The sequence below is a fragment of the Haliotis rubra genome, unplaced genomic scaffold, assembly GCF_003918875.1.
Source record: "Haliotis rubra isolate DU_JTF1 unplaced genomic scaffold, ASM391887v1 Scf77, whole genome shotgun sequence".
NCBI classification, from domain to species: domain Eukaryota; kingdom Metazoa; phylum Mollusca; class Gastropoda; order Lepetellida; family Haliotidae; genus Haliotis; species Haliotis rubra.
The window spans coordinates 848077-874324 of NW_025767490.1; the positions used below are offsets into that span (position 1 = coordinate 848077).

General features: G+C 41.6%; 1 protein-coding gene across 1 annotated transcript; it reads right to left on the bottom strand.

The window, feature by feature from the left end:
- Positions 1–82: 82 nt before the first annotated feature.
- Positions 83–13489, bottom strand: LOC124260593 (sialin-like). The gene is made up of 11 exons (XM_046694914.1): positions 13474–13489; positions 11534–11790; positions 10596–10835; positions 9310–9397; positions 7195–7290; positions 5439–5569; positions 4166–4315; positions 2789–2921; positions 2166–2316; positions 1596–1686; positions 83–415 (listed from the first exon to the last, which is right to left on the bottom strand). Exons 1-11 carry the CDS (start codon positions 13487–13489, stop codon positions 83–85), a joined length of 1686 nt encoding a protein of 561 aa, XP_046550870.1.
- Positions 13490–26248: the final 12759 nt, after the last annotated feature.

The following is a 26248-nucleotide window of genomic DNA, read 5'->3' on the forward strand; positions in this document are numbered from 1 at the left end:
CATTCTCTTTCACTTCCTCAATGGATAAAATATATACACGTATATTTACATATTTACACTATGTACTGCTCACATTCTATCATCACAATCGCGTATTATTGACGTGGCCATTTCTCTTCTCGGACAAGTCACAATTTTCTCTCCGTCCTAATTCACTCTCTGTCTCAGAAATCTCACTTTCGGTATCTCCATGGTAACCTTTGTTGATATTTCCGTTTCCATATTTGGATGAGTCCTTCGTGAATTGACTATCGATAGGTGGTTTCTCGCTTAGTTCGGCATTGGGATCCTTCTCGGGGGTCACCTTGGCCCATTCTTGTTCCTCCCCTTTGGCAAACACCACGAACACTAGCCCCCCGACAATGTTAAGTCCAGCCACCAGGAAGAACACGATCTGCCATTCTTCTCGTGTATGCTGAAATGTAAGGAGTGAGTGAGTATGGTTTTACGCCGCTTTTAGCAATATTCCACCAATATCACGACGGGGGACACCAGAAATAGGCTTCACACATTGTACCCATGTGGGGAATCGAACCGGGTCTTCGGCGTGACGAGCGAACGCTTTAACCACTAGGCTACCCCACCGCCCCTGTAAGGAGTGAGTCTATGAGTCACCTATACCATCGCGATCGTCACGACACCAGTGCTGATTTTTGGAAATCGATAAAACGATAAATCGATAAACCAAGACGAAGCTAACAACAGTGTGAGCGTGTACGTAATATACGTGATGTAGACTCTCTGAACTACGTCATAAAGTTTCATTCTTATACCTGACCGCGCCGTAAATCATATATTGTCCGATGGCATTGCACACTAAGAGTAATATTGTTTCCAGTAACTTAGGTAGCTTATGGTTAAAGCGTTCGCTCGTCATGTCGAAGATCTGGGCACAATGTATGATGCCTATTTCTGGTGTCCCACGCCGTGAAATTGCTGGAATATTTTAAGGGTGACGTAAAACACTATTCATTCTCTCTCTCCCAGTAACGGTGTCGAAACTATTTACTTGTTAGTTGCCAATTGAACATTGTGATCAACCATAATAAATATATCTTACTTATCCCTCAAAAACGTATCGTAAATTAACCATTCCGTACACGACATCCAGAGGGATGATCGTATCCTTGGTGGCGTGTGGTCCTGTGCACAGAGCGCAGGTCACGAATCAGTTGAAGTTAAGCAACATCGAGCTCGGACAGTCCTTGGATGGGTGACCGTGTTTGGCAGCTTGACTCCTGAGAGTTTCTAGGACTTCCGTCCTGCCCCACAACTAAGCACATGCGTGATACATGTGGTCTCACCTTAGGCAAGTGAGTTTGTTCAAAACTGCCTCTGTTCACCCAGCAGAAAATGGGTACCCGGTTGGATAAAGTCATGTGACTATAACCTTCTAGCGCCTAACAGGCAGCTTGGGTTATCCGGGGTAATAATAATCAGGGTGTTAGCGCTTAGAGCATGCTTTGTTGCGTGGAGATTAGCGCATTATAAGACTTCTCATTATTATTATTATTATCCTTCGGGCGTAACACATTTCCCAATAAGCAGCAAAGGGAGGTAACTCTCCCAAATACATGCTGTTGGTATATACTCACCTCCTTAACAATAGCAGCTGTAATGAGAGGGGCGGACAGAGCGGCGGCGAATGCGCATGTCATGGTGATTCCCATCAGAACACTGGCGTACCTGAAATATAGCCAGCCATCAACCACATTGCTATGCTGACTGTCCTTAAACGATATTAACAGAAGCTGCGGGATAGTCTTAACTAATCAGATCACATCGGCCGTTTCCGTTACCAGCATAATACCTCGAGCAGCAATAGAAACGTGATGCTGACCAATCTCACCTTGTTTTGAGTGGTGTAAAAGAACACGTATTCTTCCTTGACCTTTGCATGAACGAATCTCACCTTGTTTTGAGTGGTGTAAAAGAACACGTATTCTTCCTTGACCTTTGCATGAATGAACCTGACGGACTATGACTTATAATCACGTGTGGACAAGTATGTAACATATGTTATATTTGGGATTACTTTTTCAGTGGACAAGTATGTTTCAGCTAGTCAATTACATGTGGAGTTTGTTGACTCTAATGGCTGGTTGAATCAAATTTGATGCTCCCTTTGTTCGAGTTACAGAAGGATCGGAAGCATTAAGTCGTACCTTGGTGCTATGTCGAGGTGGTTGATTCTGAAGGCGACAGATGTAAAGTTCTGGAAGGACAACCCGACTATGAGAAGCACCACTGCAATAGTCCGCTGTTCCTTGTCCAGGAAGCCGATGGTGATGGTGCAGGCAGCACATACAAAGTTGCCTGCAGCACAAATAAGGCGTTAAGTTTCTTAGCTCCGTTAGTTATATTACCGTCTGGTAACAATTATTACAAATGGTATTCTTGCAAAATTACGCTTTTGGTATGAATATTTGCCTTCCATTGCGTGTTTAATAAACTTGAAAGAAGAAAAATATAAAATTGATGTCATAAACAGTGTGGCTATGTGTACTGAGTGGACGTCACCAAACCAGTGGTTGATAGAATGAGTACTGATCAAGGCCGCCGGATAGGCATCCAGCATTACATACATAAATTCATCATCCGTCTGGGCTGCCATTGCCGCGCCGTTCAATTATACTTGAAAACGAATGAGAAATATTGCGATCTTGAGGTGTACGCTCTTAAAATCACTGGATAATCGAGGTTGCTGTTTCCGGAGTCAATAGGTGTCATATTTAAACATAATTCAATACATGTACAACATCGAACTATTTCAAACAAATTGGATTACCGGTGAACTGGAATATCTTTCTGACTGTAGCCGTTGAGAATAGGTGTCTCTGCAGCAGCCAATCAGACGCAAAGCCACACAGTAGACCGGATATAAAGCGCCCAACAAACGGCATAGATGCCAGCATGCCATTCTGCACAAAACAACATGAACATTAACAGCCATCGGCGAGGGTAACAAGGTCAAGGTCATATATCTGTTATTCATACTGGTTACGCTTTTAGATTGTGTCTTCAAATTGGAATGGGTGAGTTTAGTTTTACGCTGCTCTTAGCAATATTCCAGCGATATCACTGCAGGGGACACCAAAAATGGGCTTCACACATGTAGGGAATCAAACCCTAGTCTTTGGCGTTACTAGCGAACGCTTCAACAACCAGGCTACCCCACCGCCCCTAAACATTGGTAGACATAAAGCACATCTCACGTGTGTTGGTATCAGTTCGTGCACATGTATCTCTTTACAAATGGCAAAGCACGTATCGCATCCTCGAGTTTTCAGGCATGTTATCTCCATCCTAAATACCTAAATACCTAAATACCCTGGACCTTTTCCTCACAACAGTTGCGTTTTTAAGCCGAATCGAACTCAATTAAGCTTAAAATAATTAATGAAGGTATTTCTTTTCATCAAATAAATTCTGTCATCTACGATTTTGAAGCCACGATATATAGCCATGGTGACGAATAGTCCCCGTGTACAGAAGACTGCGTTTATAACGGATATAACGAACTGACGGATATAACGAACTATTCTTTTTTGCCTCCACCACTTGCTGTATAGTTTAGTCGAAATGCTTACAACAAACTACGGTTATCACAAACTGAAATTAGTGAGTGAGTGAGTTTAGTTTACGCCGCACTCAGCAATATTCCAGCTATATGGCGGCGGTCTGTAAATATTCGAGTCTGGACCAAACAATCCAGTGATCAACAGCATGAGCATCGATCCAGGCAATGGGGAACCGATGACATGTGTCAATCAAGTCAGCGAGCCTGACCACCCGATCCCGTTAGTCGCCTCTTACGACAGCATGGGTTGCTGAAGACCAATTCTAACCCGGATCTTCAGGGGTTGAAATTAGTGATACCTATGACTGACTGACTGACTGAGTTTGGTTTTACGCCGCTTTTAGCAATATTCCAGCAACATCACGGCGGGGGACACCAGAAATGGGCTTCACACATTGTACCCATGTGGGGATTCGAACCCGGGTCTTCGGCGTGACGAGCCAACGCTCTAACCACTAGGCTACCCCACCGCCCCAGTGATACCTATGAGATGGGTATGGAGGTAGTTTACTGTATTTATCAAAAATAGATGAAATATTATGTCCTTCATAACAGCAGATGCTCGGGAGCAGGTTTCTCCTTTACCTCCTCTATGTCGTAGTCTAGGACCTCCTTCATGTACGTAGGCAGATAGGCCATCACCCACGACGTTACCCACGAGTACGAGATGTGAGCGATGATGATGGACCAGAATGGCAGTGAGGTGAAAATCTTCCGCCACGGAGGATTCGGCATCTAAAAGTATACATGTGCAATGTCAGAGCTTATACCAGTGAGATTTACCTGGTAAGATCCCGGAATGAATATACACCCAGCAAATCAATGCTTGTTGTAAGGGGCGACTCAAAGGGAATGTTCCAGTGTGACATGTAGAGTTATCTGCCCCTTGTGCCACCTGCCGCCAATCCACTCGCATTGGGGACAACACACAGCCGCACAATGATCTCCCGACGTGCTGTCCGGGCACACATCTTGTACAAGTTGGGGTTGGAACCACAGGCCCTCGTGTCTTTGCGAGGATTAAGGTTTATTTTTCTTTTTGAGATGACCCCCGACTCAAAATGCTTCACAGTGCAAAACATCATGACTTATTGTACCATGAAGCATTTCGAGTAGGGGTCATCTCAAACTTGTAATGGTTTTTTTTCTAAATCTTTAATCCTCACAAAGACACGAGGGTCTGTGGTTGAACCGCTAAGGTGCAGTGATGAAACCCCACATCATAACATCCACCGCCATATCCGCCAGGGGGTTTCAGGTACATTTCTTGGCGTTCATTTCGACGTCTCCAGACAGAATTACGCCTATCAAGAACTCGCGAAGTGAAAACAGATTGACAGAGACAAAATTCCATCATTCAAGCTTAGCCACGACTCTGAAACGTTGAACGCTTTGGTCATGCTGCCTTCTACCATTTTCCGACATACCATCAGCATCACACCTTCATCCACAAACTTAAACACAGGAGTGAATAGACCCAAGATGTCGAATCAGTGTACAATGCACGGGTTATGAGTAGAACTATTGGGAAATAAGATATTGAGAGTTCAGAAGAACAGATAATAAGTCACATATGTAAATTCAGCGTGAGTGAGTGAGTTGGTTTCAACGTCGTTTTGAAAAATATTCAATCTGTGTCACAGCTAGTCAACTTATTGTGGGAGGAAATTCCGAAGTATTGCAGTGACCTTTAGCACTATGGTACAAACTAACCTACAAACAAAATCGGCAATAGACGGTTCCTGGCGTATTCAAGGGACGCAACTCTACACAGATATCTGCGACACCTTAGACGACCCATCTTGATACCCAGAGGCGCTGTTGCAATGACTTTATGATGTCATTGAACACTACTTACCTTTTTCATTTGACTCGAGGAATTTCCACTGTAGATGATTGAGCGTTCCTTGTCTGAGATTCTTGGATGGGAGTCGGGCGTGTCATACACAGTGAATATCCATGGAACCAGCACGAAGAAGGCGTAACCTCCTGCACAGACATCCAGTAAAGTCCGTTAATAACCAACACACTTATAACGAATTGTTTGTGGTTGTTTTGGGCTTTTTTTGGTCACGACCACTTGCTGCTTGAGTTGAAATGCTTCTACAGATATACGGTTATCAAAATGAATAAAATTAATTAGGGCTGCGCAATATAACCGGTTTACCGGTATTTACCGGTTCAGACATGAAAACGATACGTATTGCGATACGCTGATCGAAAACTGGTATTTTGACTTGCATTTGGAAAACTTCGTAACACTCGGAAATCTTCGGATATGTCCTTGTTTCATTTGTGCCAAATATTATTCATATTTTTATTTTATCATGATTAAAAGTTGTTATTAAAGCATAATCAAGCCTAGTGATTTTGTTGTGTTTTTGCTCTATAAATCAAGAATTAACTCGATTATAAGTAGTTTTTTGTTTAAAAATACTTCATGTAATATATTGCAATACATATCGCAATACATGCTTTCGCATCGCAATATATCGCAATATGAAACTTCTCTGCAATACCCACCCCTAAAATAATAATGTTCACTTTGAATTCGTTCTAAAGTCTGTTTGCAGTGAAAACGTACCGGTGAATTTCACTTTAAACAAAAATGTAAATCGAATAAAGTGAATTAAGATTGCGAATCCTCATAATTCTACCTTACAAATTGAACATTTAAATCTTAGATTTTTATTCAACTTATGAAAAAAGTTGTTTAACAAACGATCACAGTTTCAAATCGCTTATATTGGTTTGTATTACAAGGGGGTAAGCGCTGTAGTTGGAACAGTGAAACAAATGCACGTGCGGTACGAGATGCGCGTTTATGTGCATACCCCCTTGTAATACAAACCAATAATACCGATTTGAAACTGTGATCGTTTGTTAAACAACTTTCATCCAGAGTTGAATAAAATTCTGAGATTTAAATTTTCAAATGGCAAGGTAAAATTATGAGGATTCGCAATCTTAATTTCACTTTATTTGATTTACTTTTTTGTTTAAAGTGAAATTCATCGGTACGTTTTCACCACAAACAGACTATAACCGTGGTATACGGTATTGACAATGTGTACTATTTATGCATTGACACAATGCTAACACAGCCTCAACCGAAGACATATGCTTAGTTTTAGCCTAATGGTTAAAGCGTTCGCTCATCGTGCTGAAGACTAGGTTCGAATCCCCGCATGATAACAATGAGTGGTGCTCTTTTTGTGTTTGCTGCTGTGCTGTCGCATACTCACTCACTCACTCCAACGAACACAACACAGCTAATTTCAGCGCCTTAAACGACTGGGTCACTCGTGTCCCATGACATCCTCCCAACACACTCACTCACTTACCCACCCACTCACTCACTCACTCACTCGTTAACCTTCGACCTTCGTGTTGTAGACCATCTGCAAACCTGTGTGATTTCCGTGTTGAGTCCAACTCTAACCTAAATTGACTTCCATTACACAACATAGCCTCCAATCTGATAAAACGAGAAGCCGATATCATTCGTGTATTGGTGATCTAGCTTCGCGTGACCTAGCTTCGCGTCTTCGCGACCTGCTTTTTCAGATACTGTCGACCTTAGGGAGATAGTGGACGCAATCAAACAGACTTACCAAACACGTAGAAGGTGAAAGGCCATCCGTTGTCAAGGTCGATGTCGCATAGAAACCCGGATATGAAAAACGTTAGGATACCGGCGATGGCAACTCCTGAAGTAAGAAAAATGAAAAATATAATGCACAAATGGTTTTTATCTACTTCACTTCTTAAAATCTTAACTTAAGCACGGATCTCGAACTACAACAACTACTACTACTACTACTACTACTACTGCTGCTGCTGCTACTACTACTACTACTACTGCTGCTACTACTACAGCTACTGCTGCTGCTGCTGCTACTACTGCTGCTGCCAGCTACTACCGCTGCTACTGCTACTGCTACTACTACTACTACTACCACTGCTGCTACTGCTGCTGCTACTACTTCACCACTGCTACTGCTACTTACTGCAACTACTTACTGCTGCTACTACTACTGCTACCACTACTGCTGCTGCTACTACTACCGCTGCTACTACTACTGCTGCTGCTGCTACTACTACTACTACTGCTGCTGCTGCTGCTGCACTACTGCTGCTGCTGCTGCTGCACTACTACGCTGCTGCTACTGCTACTGCTACTGCTACTACTACTGCTGCTGCTGCTGCTGCTGCTGCTACTACTACTGCTGCTGCTGCTACTACCTACTACTACTGCTACTACTACTACTGCTACTACTACTACTACTGCTGCTGCTACTACTACTGCTGCTACCGCTACTACTACTGCTACTTGCTACTTACTGCTGCTGCTACTGCTGCTACTACTGCTGCTACTACTACTACTACTACTGCTACTGCTACTACTGCTGCTACCCACTACTACCACTGCTACTACTACTACTACTACTACCGCTGCTGCTGCTACTACTACTGCTACTGCTGCTGCTGCTACTTTCACTACTACTGCTGCTACTACTACTACTGCTACTGCTGCTGTTACTACTGCCACTGCTGCTGCTGCTGCTTCAACTGCTGCTACTGCTACTACTGTTGCTGCTGCTGCTGCTACTACTACTACTACTACTACTACTACTACTACTACTGCTACTGCTGCTACTACTACTGTTGCTGCTACTACTGCTGCTGCTGCTACTACTACTACTGTTGCTGCTACTACTACTACTACTACTGCTTGCTGCTTACTACTACCGTTGCTGCTGCTACTACTACTACTACTACTGTTGCTGTTACTACTACTGCTGCTGCTTCTGCTACTACTACTACTACTGTTGCTGCTACTACTACTACTACCGCTGCTACTACCGCTACTACCGTTGCCGCTGCTACTACTACCACTGCCACTACTACCTACTACTTGCCGCTACCACTACTACTACCACTGCCACCACTACTACTACTCGCTGCTGCTACTACCACTACTGCTGCCGCTACTGCTACTACTACCGCTGCCAGTTGCCACTGCAACCACTACTGCCACCACTGCTGCTGCTACCACTACTGCTGCTGCTACCACTACCACTACTACCACTGCTGCCACTACTACTACTACTACCACCGTTGCCGCTACTTGCTCACTACTGCTACTGCTACTACTACCCATTACTACCGCTGCTGCTGCTGCTACTCACTACTACTCACTACCGCTGTCCACTACTACTACTACTTGCTGCTGCTGCTGCCACTACTACTACTACTACTGCTTACTGCTGCTGCCACTACTACTACTGCTGCTGTTGCTGCTGCTGTTACTACTACCGCTGTTGCTGCTGCTGCTACCACTGCTACTACTACTACTGTTGCTGCTACTACTACTGCTGCTGCTGCTGCTGCTACTACTACTGTTGCTACTGCTACTGCTACTACTACTACTACTACTACTACTGCTGCTGCTCCTACTACTACTACTACTACTACTACTACTGTTGCTGCTGTTACTGCTGCTACTAATTATACAAGCTAAAGAGATGCCTTCCTCGAACATGAAGCTAATTTAACAAACTGTTATGTCAAACTGAGTATTCAACTAAGCACTTCAGTATAGCCAAGTGGTTAACGCGTTCGCTCGTCATTATCGGGTTCGATTCCATGTTGGAATCTTGCTAACAGCATCTCACTCTACCTTCCACATAATCAATGCGCCATGTTAATAGGGATCCCAAAATCACCTGAGAAAGAGGTCGTTGTGAGCTGGCTCTTTTCATACTTCGGGGCCCACTTTGCCCATAGCCCTTGAATTGCAGGATCAACGGTGCCCTGTAACAGATAACTTTGGTCATTTACCGTTCCAGTTGATAAGTGAAGGCAATTCTAAACTTAATTCTGTGGATAGTAAAGTGAGTGATTACGTTGGGATTCATGCCTCTTCAAACAGGATCGCAGTTATTTCACGCATGGCAGTTTAATGATCCTATAGATTTCCAGGGCTGCCATTTTGGTAAACTTAATAATAACCCATAGAATCATTTGCGATCGCAGATTACCTGCCCTTGATTTGCATTAACATTTCACACCAATCACACGTCTACGTGAAGAAAAAGAGACGTGATAAGGGAGATAACTCCTACAACCAAACGGTTTTCAAAATCAGTTTTGATGGACATGAAGACACCATTTTCCCCAAGTCTCAATTGAGAGGGCACCTTTTGCCAGTCTGTCAGTTTTCAAATATATGAATTTATCTAAAAATCGATAAAAGCCCGTGGGATTGGCCGCCACGTTGATACCGCAAATCCAACATTGGGGCTGGTTTGCAACGCAGTTTCTGATTGGTTGTCAGACCTAATAGTGCAGCCAATCAAAGTTGCATGTGGAAGGCACAGACAGGTAACTTATGATTACGTGAACCACAGGAATGGATCCAGGTGTTAGTTTATGTTTGCCTAAATGCTAGCTATGCGGATGCCACTTGATATGGGAAAAGGTTGTTATCGACGTTTCTAGTCAGATAACCCAAGATAACGTGTGTGATTGTGTGTTTGTTGTTTCACGCCACACTGAGTGAGTTTAGTTATACGCCGCACTCAGCAATATTCAAGCTTTATAGCGGCGGTCTGTAAATAATGGTGTTTGAACCATACAATCCAGTGATCAACATCAAGAGCATCAATCTACACAATTGGGATATGATGACATGTGCCAACCAAGTCAGCGAGTCACCATCCGATCCCGTTAGTCACCTCTTACGACAAGCATGGGTTGCTGAAGACCAATTTTAACCCGGATGGGTTGAGACAAGCATGGGTTGCTGAAGACCAATTCTAACCCGGAACCCGGATCTTCACGGGTATGATAATTTGTATGAAGTTGTATTTTTGAGAAAGGCGTTTTTAGCAGGAACATGAACTGTTTTAATATAGTGATTTGAACTGCTGTTTGATGAAAAATGAGGCAGTATTTTTCAAAATTGACGTTAGAATGTATTATTATAAATATGGTATGTCTTGGCGCTCACCATGAAGAACCCGACAACTATTCTCAATCCAACCATAGCGTCTGCATTCCATCTCGCAGCAATGGGAGTCAGTAGTGTTGCTAGGGAACCAACAAACACCGACATGGCGATGACTTTCTTGCTGCCAAACTTTCCCGCCAAATATCCGCCTACTACGGGTGTGAAAATGAAGCCGATCGTGTATGACGTCAGTATCAAGCCTTCGAACTCAGAGTTCCAATCAAACTCGGCGATCTGAAACTAAACAAAAACAGTGAGTAAGTCAGTTAAGATTTAAAGTCACACTGGCAGTATTTCAGCCTATCGTGACTAAGTAAGTTGTAAATTTATGAATAAATAAAACCAAATTTAGATAATATACCTGTCTGCAAAGGACAGTAAAACAACTAGATCACAGATATTCAATTCAATTTAAAATATTTAACTATAAATGACTATACAATATAAAAACAGGCTATAGATTGCCAACAATAAACAAAAATACAACCACACTGATGCTATATTCGTAAGTGATTAAGTAACATTGACAACGCCGTCACATTAGGGTGTTTCAGCAAGATATGAGAGAAAAATCCAAAGTGATGCAGAAGTGTTTTGTTTTGTGGATGATCAAGGATCATCTTTGGCGAAAGTTTTAGATGCGAACCCATCATCAGCGGATCATTTCAGAGACAAGGGACGCAACTCGGGGCACGCGTGTCCCTATATAATGTCCTCAGGTATCCAAGTTTTAGAACTGTTTTCGGTAGCCGTAAATTAATAGTTAAAGTAAATAATAGTTAAGGTATTAAAGAACTGTTTTCGGTAGCCGTAAATTAATAGTTAAAGTAAATAATAGTTAAAGTATTAAAGAACTGTTTTCGGTAGCCGTTAATTAATCGTTAAAGAAAGTATAGTTAAAGCATTAAAGTGATACTTTCAGATATGCATGCATTTACCTTAAAATTTGTCAGGTTATTTGCAGCAAAGTTGGTTCCATTCAGAGTGACGTTACCAACGAAACTGGTGTTTCCTGACTGCATGCACACAACCGACATGCCAATAAACTGTCGCAGTGCAGTCTGGGACAGTCTGGCCATGCATGTCAAGTAGGCGATGATCCAGCGACATGAACCGTACTTTTCAAAGAACGACTGCGCCTTGACTTCAGCCAACCCCTTGTTCTTGTCGTCACCGACTCCCGCCTCGAGAGCTTCTGGTAAAGTAAGATGGTGGCCATTTTGAATAAATGATATGAAAAAGTGATTCTCTGAACGATAAATAGGTCTACTTAAGTCTTTGACAGGGGCAGATACAGCTTTTTGAAAACGGGGGAAGGGGTTCACACACTTGAGAAAGGGTTTCACATTTCACTTTCACCCGTTTTCACGAGAGTTTGAATGGTCATTTAATATACTTTCAGGACAAAAAAGATCAGGATCCGCATATGTTTAATAACTGTTATTGTATTTCTATAAATAGAGCCAGATAAAACTGTTACATTTTTACCCTTTTGAAATATTAAATAACGAAGTTGTGGAAGCATGGAAATGCTTATATATAAGAGTGACAATTCATAACAAACAATTAAAAATTGAAAGAATATGTTATCTTGTCGGTTAACACAAGATCTGTGTTTCTTTTTTGTGATTCATCTCCAGAAACGTAATAAAATATGACATGATTTCTTTGTAATACTAATGAAAATCTACGTTGGGCCGTTTTACGTGTGTTGCTGCTGGAAGTCCTAAAGACAGGATGGTTGAATAGGTCCACATCATGACAATGTCAGAAGGATTCCAAACACTTGGGTTTAACACGAATAATGCAGATCAATCGACAAAATGTGTCAATACATTGGTCGTCAAAAAACAACAGCTGTTTATGGTTAAAGGTACAAATGAATGGTACAAAATTATACTTTCACAGTTACTTATTTCATCTCGATTTCCATGGATAGCTGTTCTCCTCAAGGCCCGGTTCCACAAAGCAATCTTATTATTGTTATGATGATCGTAAGCCTATGTTAAGGTGTGGGGATTACGACCACCGTTAAGATGGTTTTGTAGATTGTTTCATGTACATGTACTTGACGTAAGATACGGGTATGATTTGGTGACTGTTTTAATAATAATCGTGTAGAGGTATTATTTCTGTGTTGGTACAAATGTTTTCTTGTCATCAACAAAACAACGATGCTTAGTCAAAATTACAAGCATCATCCTGTCTATAATTTACCCAGTTTGCACAAGGGTAGGATAGAATATACGTCCATTGAACAACTCAGAACACACTTGTTTTAAGACCATCCATATTGTATGTTTCTCATCCTCAACCTCGCCGGCAAAATAGAAGGTGGACGAAAAATATAAATGTATTTAAAAATTGAGTGACCTGTTTATGAGTGTGCAAAAATAACCATATTTTATTTATCGCATCTGGTCCGATCCACAAAACGTTCGTAGCACTACGAATATCGTAGTAGTATCGTAATATAAACCTATGATACACTATAGAGTTACGACAGTTCGTAACGTTATGAGCGCTACGAACGCTTTGTGGATCGGCATCCTTGGCATTAATTGTGTAAATTAATTGAGTAAATTAAGGCCAAGGGTCCCGATCATCAAAGCGTACGTAACGTTACGAACTGTCGTAACTCTATAGTGTATCATAGGCTTACGAATGTCGTAGCGCTACGAACGTTTTGTTTTGCGACGGGAAAAATGAAATAAGAAAACATTTTTATTTCACGTCAGAATGAATATTTAGGACAATGGGGAGGGGAGAAACAAAACACTAAATACGAACAGGCTAAACACAAGAGTTAGTAACAAGTTAACAGAACAATACCAGGAGCTGTACATCACCAATCATGATCGATGTTCGATCAGCCTACCTGGTTGTCCTTTCATCGTGGTCGTGATCTTCCATTTGTGGGAGTTACAAAGATTATTAACACTGCCCTTGGTATGACTGACATTAACATTGGACTTAATTGGGGACATATTTGAGAGGTCACAAGGAGCTGCTCCTAAAATGGACACAATATAAACATTTCCTCTTACGCTGACAACAAGCTTGGCTTATTATGCGACACTCGAAAGGGTAAGGGCCAATTTTCAATACGTGCATTTCAAAACATATCTTTCAAAAAGTCAACGTTTCAAAAGTTTATATTACGTAAGTTTTAAAGCATTTTGAAAGTCAAATGTGAAGTTTAAAAATATTGCGGAAAGTTAGGTGTATTGAGTTTTAAAGTATCACGCGAGGATTAACAGTGCCGTGTGAGTTTAAAACAATCACTTAAAGTGTAACGGTATCATGCAAAATTTAAAAAGTGAATTCTAAAATATCGTACTCATATGACTATAATGATGGTCAATGGCCACACGTATAGATATGCAGCTTGGCAGTGTACATCTCAAATGCCACGGAACTGTTGACGTACGCGGAATGAATCCAACTCACTCACTAACCATAGCTTTAACACTTACAGTAAAGGAGAATCGTTTAATGGGAAAAGTTTGAATTGCTTCATTCAGAAAGAAACTGAATCGACTCGAACAAAGTAATGTTTGAGTATGGGTTGGTCGACCTGTGGGCCATTCATGTCGATGGTGCACGACACCAGATTGAATCGTCATGCGGCGTTAATGGGCAACTTGTCATCTAGTTTAAGTTTCATTTCCAAACTGAAGGCGTAAATTCGTCAACCAGACGGATAATGTCACATAAGCCATTATCTTTGTTATTTTCGTCACGTCCAGACAGGGAGTCGTTTCTGAAACGCCAAGAGCATTTATGGTACATGATGTGTGTGTGTTCTTATTTCACGCTGCACATGGCTTCTGTCTAACCTGGGATATGAAACGAACCATCGAGATGGTGGCAGTGAAAAGGCGGAATCACATATTTATTAATGCTTCTTTAAAAAGGATTTGGGGCGGTGGGGTAGACAGTGGTTAAAGCGTTCGCTCGTCACACAGAAGACCCGGGTTCGATTCCTCACATGGGTACAATGTGTGAAGCCCATTTCTGGTGTCCCCCACCGAGATAATGCTGGAATATTGCTAAAAGCTGCGTAAAACCAAACTCACTCACTCACTCACTCACTCACCCACTCACTAAAAAGTATTACGGAATTACAGCTAGTTGTGATAAGCATGCACTATAAAGTTGTTCTGAGCCAAAATATACATTATCAATCAGTTAACACAGTATAATACTTCACACGAGAGATATACACCGGGACATTATTGCTGAGAGGAGAGACGTGTTCGGCTGCTGAACTTTACCCCCAAAAGCGGAACCAACAGTTTAACAGTTTAGTTTATCTCATAGTGTTGGTGACAGGGGGACCGAGTGTCAGTATTATCGCAAGCTTGTCTGTCGGAGAATTATTTGCAAATGTATGTATGCTGGATCTAAATAATGAAAAAAGATCAGTAGAGTGAGTGAGTGAGTGAGTGAGTGAGTGAGTGAGTGAGTGAGTTAACATTTAAAGTCACATCGACAATATTGCAGCCATATCGTGACTACGATCAGTAGAAAAAGCACTGTCATGCGTAAATGTCAGTTAAGGTAAAATGCGTATGTGTGTGGTGGGTGCGTGCGTGCGTGCGTGCGTGCGTGTGTGTAAGTGTGTAGGTGCACGTCCCCGATCCGAACAACCCTTGTTTTATTCTCTTGATGTCGATCAACGGAATCAACTGGAGTATAATCATTAATGTGTTTTACAGTAAAATGCCCAGGTGATCGAACCACAGACCTGGCCTCTGTCACGGCAAGGGGCGGTGGGGTAGCCTAATGGTTAAAGCGTTGGCTCGTCACGCCGAAGACGGTTAACGGACAAGAAGTCGACCTTTTGAAATTTCGCAATGGACACGAAGTCGACCCGCGGTTAACTTTGATGTTGAAGGTGTTGCTAGAGTCACTCTAATTCGCTAGTAGGTGTTGTTTTAAGATTTTCCATAACCGGAGCATCCCGTAAGGCGTGAACATAGTTCACTCAACATGTCATCAATGTTATCATACATATGAGAGTGAATTTCACAATGATGAACATATTTAGGAAAGGAACTCGCGGTAGAATGCATTCAATTTCGAAATGGCAAATGCACAGTTACATCTCGTGGTGGAAGATACCTGTGTGTTGGTGGATTTATGAGTGAAGCGAAACTGGATATCCTGGAAGTGCACGGAAAAGAAGTGTAATTTCACTGCGTCAACTGTCAATGACATTGTGACGATGGTGAAAGGTGACCATGCTCATCCCCATGTACATGTTGACATAAAGGTAAGCATCTTGTCAATGCCTAATATCAATATGTTACTAAGGAAAAAATAAAAGTAAAATAGATATATCAGATCTGAATACTGTACGTGACCATGTTTTGCTTATCGTTTAATGTATTTTGTTAACAATTCTAACAATTTATATATAGCAGTAGAGTGAGTGGTGTAACGTGGTCTGTGTAAAATAATGTGTAAAAAGAAATAATAAATCTACTTTTATTATCTTTCAGATGAACCAGACAGTTTGCAAATGGTGCATCTCACCTACTTCATGTTGGATGATTTTGTATACGAAGTAAAATGGACGAAATATAGTACTTTTCTCCTGTTGTCTGTGCTCCCAACCGCATAATCCGGATTATCGCCTTGTGAAAACACTGGATTATTTCTTTGTCTTTTCTAATCCCCTGTTAATTGGTATAAGGTCAAATGAACAAGACGTCGACCTTTTTTCTTAACTGAACCGTGACATTTCACTCAAGGGTCGACGTCCTGTGCAGACACCTCCTGTTCAATAGGTCGCGTGGAGCTATACACACAAATTAAGCCACAAATACCTTACCTTTACTGTTAAATCCACAATCACACAGAGCGAATACATACGGTGTTAAACAACAACACGGTGGACTACATTTCTCCATACTAACATTCACTCTTAAATACCTTTGCCACCATGCCTCGGTCAAATTAAATGATATAATTTTGTTGAAATAGGAGTAACTAAAATTCCCAATGTAATGAGAAAATTCCATCATCTAAGATAGATAGAACAGTCATAAATGTAGGCAGTTAGTCAAACATCCCTCTGTGGCCGACTCTGGTTTATTGACTGACGAAATGTAAATATTTGGTTTAAATTTAACTTGTATCCATGGTAACAAGAAATATTGAAAATATGTGTATGACGACCAAAACGTGAAAAAAGACCGAATTCACCTCTGGATTATTACAGAAGAGACATTTTATGACGAGATATATGACGTTTATGAATGGACATCTTTAACTATCTTTAAATTGATTACACAATGTCATTTAGAAAGTGGTCAAATGTAACATTTTAACAACTTTAAATTGTTTCTGTGCAGTGCAAATACTAACACATTGAATATGCAAAACTAATATAAGTCTGTAAATAACACACAGGTGATATGAAGGTCAAATTATCGAATTGTATTAAGTCTTGAAAATAATAACACAAAATGGCTGTATACAACAAACGACAGATGCAGTAATTAAATCATGATTCAAACTTACTGTCAGTCATAATTCTCAGACTTCTGGACGATGATTCTTCTATATTCTTTTGCTGTTCTGGCAAAATAATATCGCACAGATTTTACGCATTTCTCTATGACGGAACTCAGAGGGGTATGCATTTATATATCACAAATGAACACTCATGATTGGGTGCTTCGTGTGCATTCCGTGTCGCGTGAAGCATTGAGTGCTCCACTCGTGCGCTCGACCAATCACTCACCATCCTGGAGATGGTCACTGTCACTGAATCTATGATATCAAAATTGTGACATGCCGTGAATTAGGTTCGTGTGTTCCAGTTGTTACATCAACACAACACACTATTTTATAGAGTTTCATCATGCCCCTCAAGGATTCTTGTATGAAGAAGTGAGTTGAAATATGAGGCTTATTTACCCCGAGGTGAGGTGAAATTGGGTTTAACGTCGTGCTTGAGAATATTTCGCTCATATGACGACGTGCATGGTTGTGTATGTGCGGCTGCTTGTACTAGCCCAGACTGAAGCTGGTTTTATAGTGCTAGCCCACTGAGATACCATGCCGCAGTGAAGCATGAATATCCCACTCAGACACATTATACTGACTCCGAACCGACCAGTCCTTGTTGTACCCATTAATGCCGAGCGCCAGGCAGGGACCAACAAGTACCATATTTTAACGTCTTTTGGTATGACGCGGTCGGGGATCGAACCCGCGACCTTCCGCTCTCCGGGCGGACGCTCTAACCACTACACCACAGAGGCGGTCTATTTACCCCGAAATGTGGGATCGATTGCCCACATTGGTATCAAAGGTATCCAAACTTTTAAAGTCAGGAAAAGCATTCATAGTTATTCAAAATATAACACTTTTGAAAAATGCATTTAGTGTTCCTCCGAAAGTGTCCTGGTCATATTCTCAGAGTTTGAACTATCAAAGAAAGATGGAGGTAAAGAATGCGAAATCTACTGTTGGGGAGGATATATGTACAGATGGTAGATATCGAAAATTGTTCTTTACACATATAATTTGTCAACTTATATTTATGTTACCATCATCATAATAATCATTAACATGATTATTATTAACAAAATAAGTTTGTCCTACTCACGCGAATGTCTTCTCGCCAGTATAACAATGTCTCTACGTTGCTATAATTAAACACCAAATATGCACAGTTGATTGACATCATATAAAGTTGAAATGTCTCTGAAGACGAAACGAAAATGTCGAGGTAAAGAATAACAGCATCATGCGAATATCATGAAATATTTGAGTCTGACAGGTTTTTAATTCATTGCGCAATGACTGCCTTAGGTTTGATGTCTCACCTGTGAAATATTTGAAATGACAATGTATTATGTATGCATTTAAATGTTGTGTTTAAGCACGCGGAACTGTAAATGCACAAACAAACAGAAACAGCATTTAATATGACATCAGCTTCACAGAGTCCGTTCAACAGAAGCAGGGCATCACTTGGCAATCTTTACACGAGACTCCCAAAGTCGAGTTCTTTGTCCCCAATTTGCACCGTTTATGGTGTAACGAATTCCTCAGGTATATCAGCATGATTCCTACCTATGATTGTAATCGAGTCAGAGCCGCTTCCATTGCATGGTTCAAAAAAAGATGAAAATACCCCTATCAAAAGTGACGCGTTCTGTGAATTAAATAAAATATGACGCCATGTCTATATTCACAATAAATGTGTGCGATTCCGACTTTATCATGATCATACTTTTATAAATTACTGTAAAAAGGTGAGCGTATCCTGTCCCACTAACTGCACCCGTTACAAATACATACACAGGCAAGTCAATCATTTACCTGAAAAAAACCCACCGGAACATATAATACAAGTCAAAATACAGGATTCAATCGCACATCATACAAAAAACCTGATTACTGTACAATAAAATGCTGTTTGCTGTTGCAGTGCTTGGCAATAAAAATCCAGGGTACGATAAGCCGCTACTTGGTAAAATATCTCTGTTTCATAGCTGGCAAAGAATTATCAGTGTTCGTGTATCCTTAAGCAATGTCTGCCGTTCGTGTGCAGGAGACCGTGTTTCACTTGTGAACCATGGTCTTGTACACTGATGATGAAGATGAGCAGGTTATCAACCTACAGCCATCAGTAGCTTTGGACTACAACAAGGTCAGCAAAATTATAAATAATAATACGTCCATTTATAAATACATTGAGCTAACCTCCACTGAGCCAATGAGATAAAATGATCAGGCAATGAGAGAGTCCAAACATGGAAGCTTGATAGAAACAGTGAAACAGATATATACTCACCCCCCCCCACCCCAACCCCACACCCTCTCCAATAAAAAAATTGAAGGGGTGACAACCATTATTGGCATGAGTATATATTGATTGTCGATTTGACCTCTTCAAGCGACCGGCTTTGCTTCAGATGAACTGCGTTCCATTTTATGGTGGTTGCAAAAGATTTTCAAATTCAAGGCAGGGGTATCAGCCCTCAATTTGCTCTCTGATCTTAAGGGCCGGGATGGCATGTACATTTGGACCAGTTCACACAAATACTTTGTGTTTGTTGTTTAACGCCCCACCCAGGAATAATCCAGTAAGATGTCGACAAAATATAATCGACTCTGTACTAGAACAAAAATGAATGATATTATGAAATCAGAGATGAATGTGTTGAATGAGGCACCTGCGTCGTTCCTGACTCAAGGAAGCAGTCCTGAAAGCAATAATAAAGTGGAATGTATTTTTATATGTCCAGTCCTCACTGGGCAAGTCACTAAGATGAAAGTCTGGTCGCAGTAGTGTCGTGCGTATACAAGTATATCCAACCTGCTACATACTGTTACCTGGAACATAAATAGTGTACCTTGTGTCGGAATATAAGTTCAAACAAGCCAGCTTCTCAAAGCGGAGTTCTCTCCACCATGGGGATAACGAAGGCGGGCGGATTGAGGAATGTCATTCTATTTTACAGAATTCATTGTACGAGCGCCTCGTTTAATATGCTACCACTCATTGACATATGAAGTTAATATATTAGTATTTATCCAGTCACGTAATGATTCCTAAGTGCATTGAGACATGCTTCCTGGGAGTAAGCATCTCTGGGCTGCGTGTAGAAGGGCCAGAGGATCTGAGCTGATGACGAGTCTGGTCAGCCTGACTGGGCCTGGATCACCCGGACCGTCCCTCTTTGCTGCATTTATATATTCTTGTCTGTAAATATTAGTAATAGATGGATGTCCAGCGTTGGCACGAATACTGTAATTTAATCGGCATGATGGAATGGCAAGTTCCTTGTATTATATCAACGACCCAGAATACGTAGAGGCGGCATGACATATTGCAATTGTATATACAGCTTCAGATCTGTCCAGGCCAACTGCCCTGAACGTGTCCATTTGATGAAACTAATGAAAATATTCATATCCTTGAATTTAACTTTCTGTCCACTTTGAAACAAATGCGATAGACAATATTCAAGAAAACATGACAATTGTGGACCTCGCTTCCGAAATGTCACGCTTGCATCCCAAGTACCGAATTGTCGGACTCCTTAATGGTCTTGGTGCCGTAGATTTAGTACCTCCCGCTCTGCTTCCTGACATTGAGAGAGTCCCCAGGTTTGCTGCCATGAACACAGGCCTTCTGGTTAGTACTGTGCTGGTAGGGAGTCTTCACATCTTCTTGGTGGGTTCGACTAGGCAGCGCTCCTGAGAGAAGTCCCGCTGGTTGTCTAGGTGGTGTAAGTGGTAGGACCCTTGGCTGCTGATGAGCTTAGCAGGAGCCTGTAGCAGGATGAACAGTAGCCACTCTGCTACTTTATCTTTTATCTGCATAAGAACATATCATCTTATTGAATTAAATCTTGATTTCGTAAAGTCGTCTTTGTTGTTGTGTACTGCTAACTTACAAAGCTGTTCATGTCCCTATGTTGATAATCCTCCCCAATAGTTCCGTCATAAGGCTGCATCATATCTCCCACGGATTTGTGGACCACTCGTTCCTCTATCACAGGTGAACACACACGGCCGTTATGCATTTTCAACCAATGAATAAAGCCACGAATTGGTCCAATGACAGAAACAGACCCTCAGGAATTGCACTCATGTTGCATCGGCTTACTGTCACGTACAACATCGTCTAGACATAGCCACCACTACTTGACACACTGTCAATGTCTGGCAACAGTAGGATTGGTAAAGTTACTTGAGTTACATGTGGACATGATTTACCTGACATAAGTTAGACACACGTCACTATGACAGCACCTTATTGTGATAATGATTGACGTGCGTCTGACTTCACTGTGGCGGAACATGGCAATCAAACTAATCAAGTATGCAATCATTTGAAATGCAAATAAGCATTAAGATTCTTTGCAGTCAGTGATGTATGAGTGGTGAACTTACCTATGCTCAAACCATGAGCAGGTTTTGAAACTAATATATAGTATGACCAGAAATTATTGAAAATTTTAGGAATATGTCTAATTGGATTTCTAGTATAAATAACCTTGACCTGCTATCAAGTGCTTGGTTTCATTCAAGAGAGACAACTCCGTTAATCCTTTTTCATTAGTTTGTGAGAGTTATTCCCCTTTGTTTACTTGCTAGCAGACGACATTTTCAGTGATCCTCAGTATGGATGTGTTAGAGAAGAGGAAGTTGATTTTAGAGTATTATAAAAAGGACATCAGATCAGCTAAAGTGATTTCAAGTAGAACAAGCATCCCTTTGTCCACTGTTTATCGTGTTTTGAAAAATATCGCAAATGGATATGGCATTGAGCACCAGGAAAGGCGCAGGTAGGCCCAGAAAATTGACTGTCGGTGACAGGAGGCGGCTTGGAATTCTTGTTTCTAAAAACAAACGAAGGAGTTTAGAAAACTTAAGGCTGGATATGATTGATAGAAGAACTGTGGCTGTCTGTAAGGAGACAATTAGAACTGAGCTGCATGCAATGGGTTGGCAGAAAAGTCGAGGAATTCCATCACCGATCATGAAACCTGAACAAAAGGAGCAAAGGTTGAACTGGTGCTTACAGCATAGAAATTTTAACTGGGAGAATGTGATTTTCTCAGATGAAAGTTCTGTGTGGCTGTTTCCTAATACACTGAAATTCTGGACCAAACAAACTGAAAAACCTTTGTATCAGCGCCCAAAGTACAGTCCGAAATTTAACGTGTGGGGTGGCATATCTGTGTTAGGGGCAACGCCCCTCTGTGTATTTGAAGGGAATATGAACAATGAGCGGTACACAGATATTCTCGAGGGTCATTTACTTCCATCTTCTCACGTGTTCTATGGAAAGTTTTGGATTTTCCAGCAGGACAACGACCCAAAATTTCGTTCAAAGCATTCACAGGTCTGGTGTCGGACCCAAAATATGACATTATTAAATTGGCCAAGCTATAGCCCTGACCTAAATCCAATAGAAAATGTTTAGGGACTTCTGAAGGAAAGTGTCAATAAGAAACATCTGACAAATATTGCTGAAATGAAAGAAGAGGTGGTCCGATATTGGGACAGCATGGACCACGACTTTCTAACTTCTTTGATCAGTAGTATGCCCCGCCGCATTGAAGCCTGCATTGCTGCCCATGGTGACTTGACCAAATACTAACTGTTCACCTGTCTTTGAATCTGGAGTTATGTTCTGCTAATATTCATTTAATACGTTAATGAGTGAAAAAAATATAAAAATTACAATCTTTAAATTCTCAATAATTTCTGGCTGTACTGTAATGTCTGCTTTTCGTTAATTTTGTCACTTAAAAATAATAGTTTTCAGCAACCCATGCTTGTCGTAAGAGGCGGCTAACGGGATCGTGTAGTCAGTCTTGCTGACTAGGGTGACACATATCTTATCCCTATTGCGAAGATCAATGCTTATGCTGTTGATCACTGGATTGTCTGGTCCAGACTCGAATATTTACAGACCGTCGTTATAGAGCTGGAATATTGCTGAGTGACAACGTTAAACAACAAACAAACAAACAAACCACGAAATAGATTATTTCCTTGTTAAAGACAAAAATAGCTATTGGTACATAAGAGAAGGTTTGAAGACCTAGAGAAACACATGACCTGAACATGACACAAGAGAATTCCCTTTGTGCGCAACCTCAGTAATGGCATTGTTGCGAAAGCATCTGGATAATCATCACTTGTATTTCTCTGGAGGTGACATATTGGTAGCACAATTACTGTACAGCAAGCCCTTCGTTCATATGATGCGTGGTTTGTTACCACGTTCCGATGGAGAGTGGATGGATGACTAATCAGCTTGATTCCTGACTCTCTTATCTGATTCATGTTACTCTGAATCAGCAAGACCATCCGAGACTATCCTTTGGTCTCAGAGACACTGGTCGCCTTGTTGGTCAAAGACTTCTGGAGTCTTGTCTTCCATCAAAAGAGTCATTCTTTGCATTAAGAACCGAATGGTGTATGTTGCTAGTGTACCCTTCAGTTAGGTAGTTCTATGGTTCTATTATGAACCACAAACATTGCCAGCTATTTTACCTCAGTATTGGCCAACTTAATCTGTGAGATCCACGGAGTCCGGTATCATTACATAAGCTCCTATCATTCACGGACTAATAGCATCGTCAAAATACGTAACAGCACCATTGCATTGCCCATTTCAAAGCCAGTATCCTTTGTGTACTCATAGCGCTACGAAAAACACAATGACAGTTCCTCTTCCCACATCCATGACGATCCGGGTTATGGTTTTCAGCATCCCATGCATCTTTGGCAACTTCAGTATCCCATGCATATTCAGCAACTTCAGCACCCCTACATCTTCAGCACCCCATGTATCGTTAGCAACTTCAGCATCCCATGCATCTTCAGCAACTTGAGCATCCCATGCATCTTCAGCAACTTGAGCAGCATCCCATGCATATTCAGCCAGCATGTCATGCATCCTTCAGCAACTTCAGCATCCCATGCATCTTCAGCAACTTCAGCATCCCTACATCTTCAGCATGCCATGCATCTTCAGCATCCCATGTATCTTCAGCAACTTCAGCATGCAATGCATCTTTAGCAACTTCAGCATCCTATGCATCTTCAGCATCCCTACCTCAGCATCCTTCAGCAGCATCTTCAGCATCCCTACATCTTCAGCAACTTCAGCATCCCATGCATCTTCAGCAACTTCAGCATTCCCATGTATCTTTAGCAACTTCAGCATCCCATGCATCCATCCCTACATCAGCATCCATGCATCCTCAGCATGCATCTTTCAGCATCTTCAGCAACTTCAGCATCCCTGCATCTTCAGCTTTCACAGCATCCCATGCATCCTCAGCAACTTCAGCATCCCTGCATCTACAGCATCCCATGCATCTACAGCAACTTCAGCATCCCATGCATCTTCAGCAACTTCAGTATCCTTACATCTTCAGCACCCCATGTTTGTGGAAAGACACATTCAGCAACTTCAGTATCCATACATCTTCAGCATCCCATGTTTTTAGAAAGACACAAACTCATTCGAGATCTGAAAAGGTTGACCTAAAACCAGACAACAGAGGATACGGGGTCCTGTGTGGCATCGTCCGTTGCAGTCAAAATGTCTTTTTATAGCCGATTAGCCGATCAAATTAGATGCAGTTGCTGACATATATATGAGACGTTTTTGGTCTCCTTTCTATATGGCTTTGGTTTTTTTCTTGCTGTTTCGTCTTTTAACTAATATATGGATATCAATGGGGCAGTGGCGCCACTGTCTTCAAGGGGCGTTCTTGAACGTTTGAAACATCAAACAAGACAAACTGTCAATCAGGTTTAAAAAACCACTTCCTTCTTTGGTGGATCCTGTGAAATGATGTGTCCCAAACAAAGAGCAAATGTGTGATAGTGTCCATTGTTCCAGCAGGTGTTTTTGCTTCACTGTTTTGCATTATTCTATAAAATGAACGGTGCGTGTAGCCCTCGTGGTGTAAGTAGGTTACATGGGTTGCTGAAGGCCAGAACTGACCTGGATCATAAGATCGAGTCGCCTGAAGATTGTTTCTTCGTTTTGTTGTTTAGCACTTTAGCAATGTTCCAGCTATATGGCGGCAATCTGTCAATAATCGATCCTGGACCAGACAATCCAGCGATCAACAGCATGAGCATCAATCTACGCAATTGGGATACGATGACATGTGTCAACCAAGTCAGCGAACCTGACCACCCGATCCCGTAACTGACATTTACGACAAGCTTGGGTTACTGAAGACCCGGATCTTTACGGGCATGTCGCCTCAAGAGTACCAATTGTTTACATAAACTGTAATAATGTTCTACGAGTGACACGCCCTATGAGGAAAGATTTGTGCTACAGAATATACAGGCCAAACGGTTACTAAATTCCTTCCGTTAGCTTCATAGCTGTGAAGATTTGACCCCAACCATACATTTCTGTGAGATCAATATGGCCTAATCTAGACATCAACAAAGTTATCTAACATGTCCCAGCCCAGTTATCAAGCACGTCGAAAGATTGCTAATACAATTTAGACGTGATCACACAAACTTTCACTCGTGTCCGATAAGGATTGTTTAAACGTATTTGTATTCCTGTCATACCTCCAGAATATGTCTCTTAAGTGGGCCACACGCATGCCATAGACTGCAGGGTTATCCTCTGGAGGTGAGGTGAGGTGAAATTGGGTGTTACGTCGTGCTTGAGAATATTTCGCTGATATGACGACGTGCATGAGTGTGTATGTGTATGTGCGGCTGCTTGTACTAGCCCAGACTGAAGCTGGTTTTATAGTGCTAGCCCACTGAGATACCATGCTGCAGTGAAGCATGAATACCCCACTCAGACACATTATACTGACTCCGAGCCGACCAGTCCTTGTTGTACCCATTAATGCCGAGCGCCAGGCAGGGACCAACAAGTACCATATTTTAACTTCGTTTGGTATGACGCAGCCGGGCTCTCCGGGCGGACGCTCTAACCACTACACCGCGGAAGCGGTCGTTATCCTCTGGAGGTATATTTAGTGGCCTGTACGGAATCTGATAACCAGACACGATGTTCATGCATGTTTTACTTCATTGTCAGTGTAACAGTACAATGCTATCAGTGAAGGCGGTACGTGCTAGAAAATCCGTCGTTATGATATTAATATGTC

Bases quoted from the DNA above. Each gene is read 5' to 3' on its own strand.
- LOC124260593 (XM_046694914.1), bottom strand. The intron at 7,291-9,309 runs GTGATTTTGGGA...TTCTTACTTCAG, and splicing joins CACAACGACCTCTTTCTCAG to GAGTTGCCATCGCCGGTATC. The intron at 416-1,595 runs GTGAGTATATAC...CTTACATTTCAG, and splicing joins CAGCTGCTATTGTTAAGGAG to CATACACGAGAAGAATGGCA.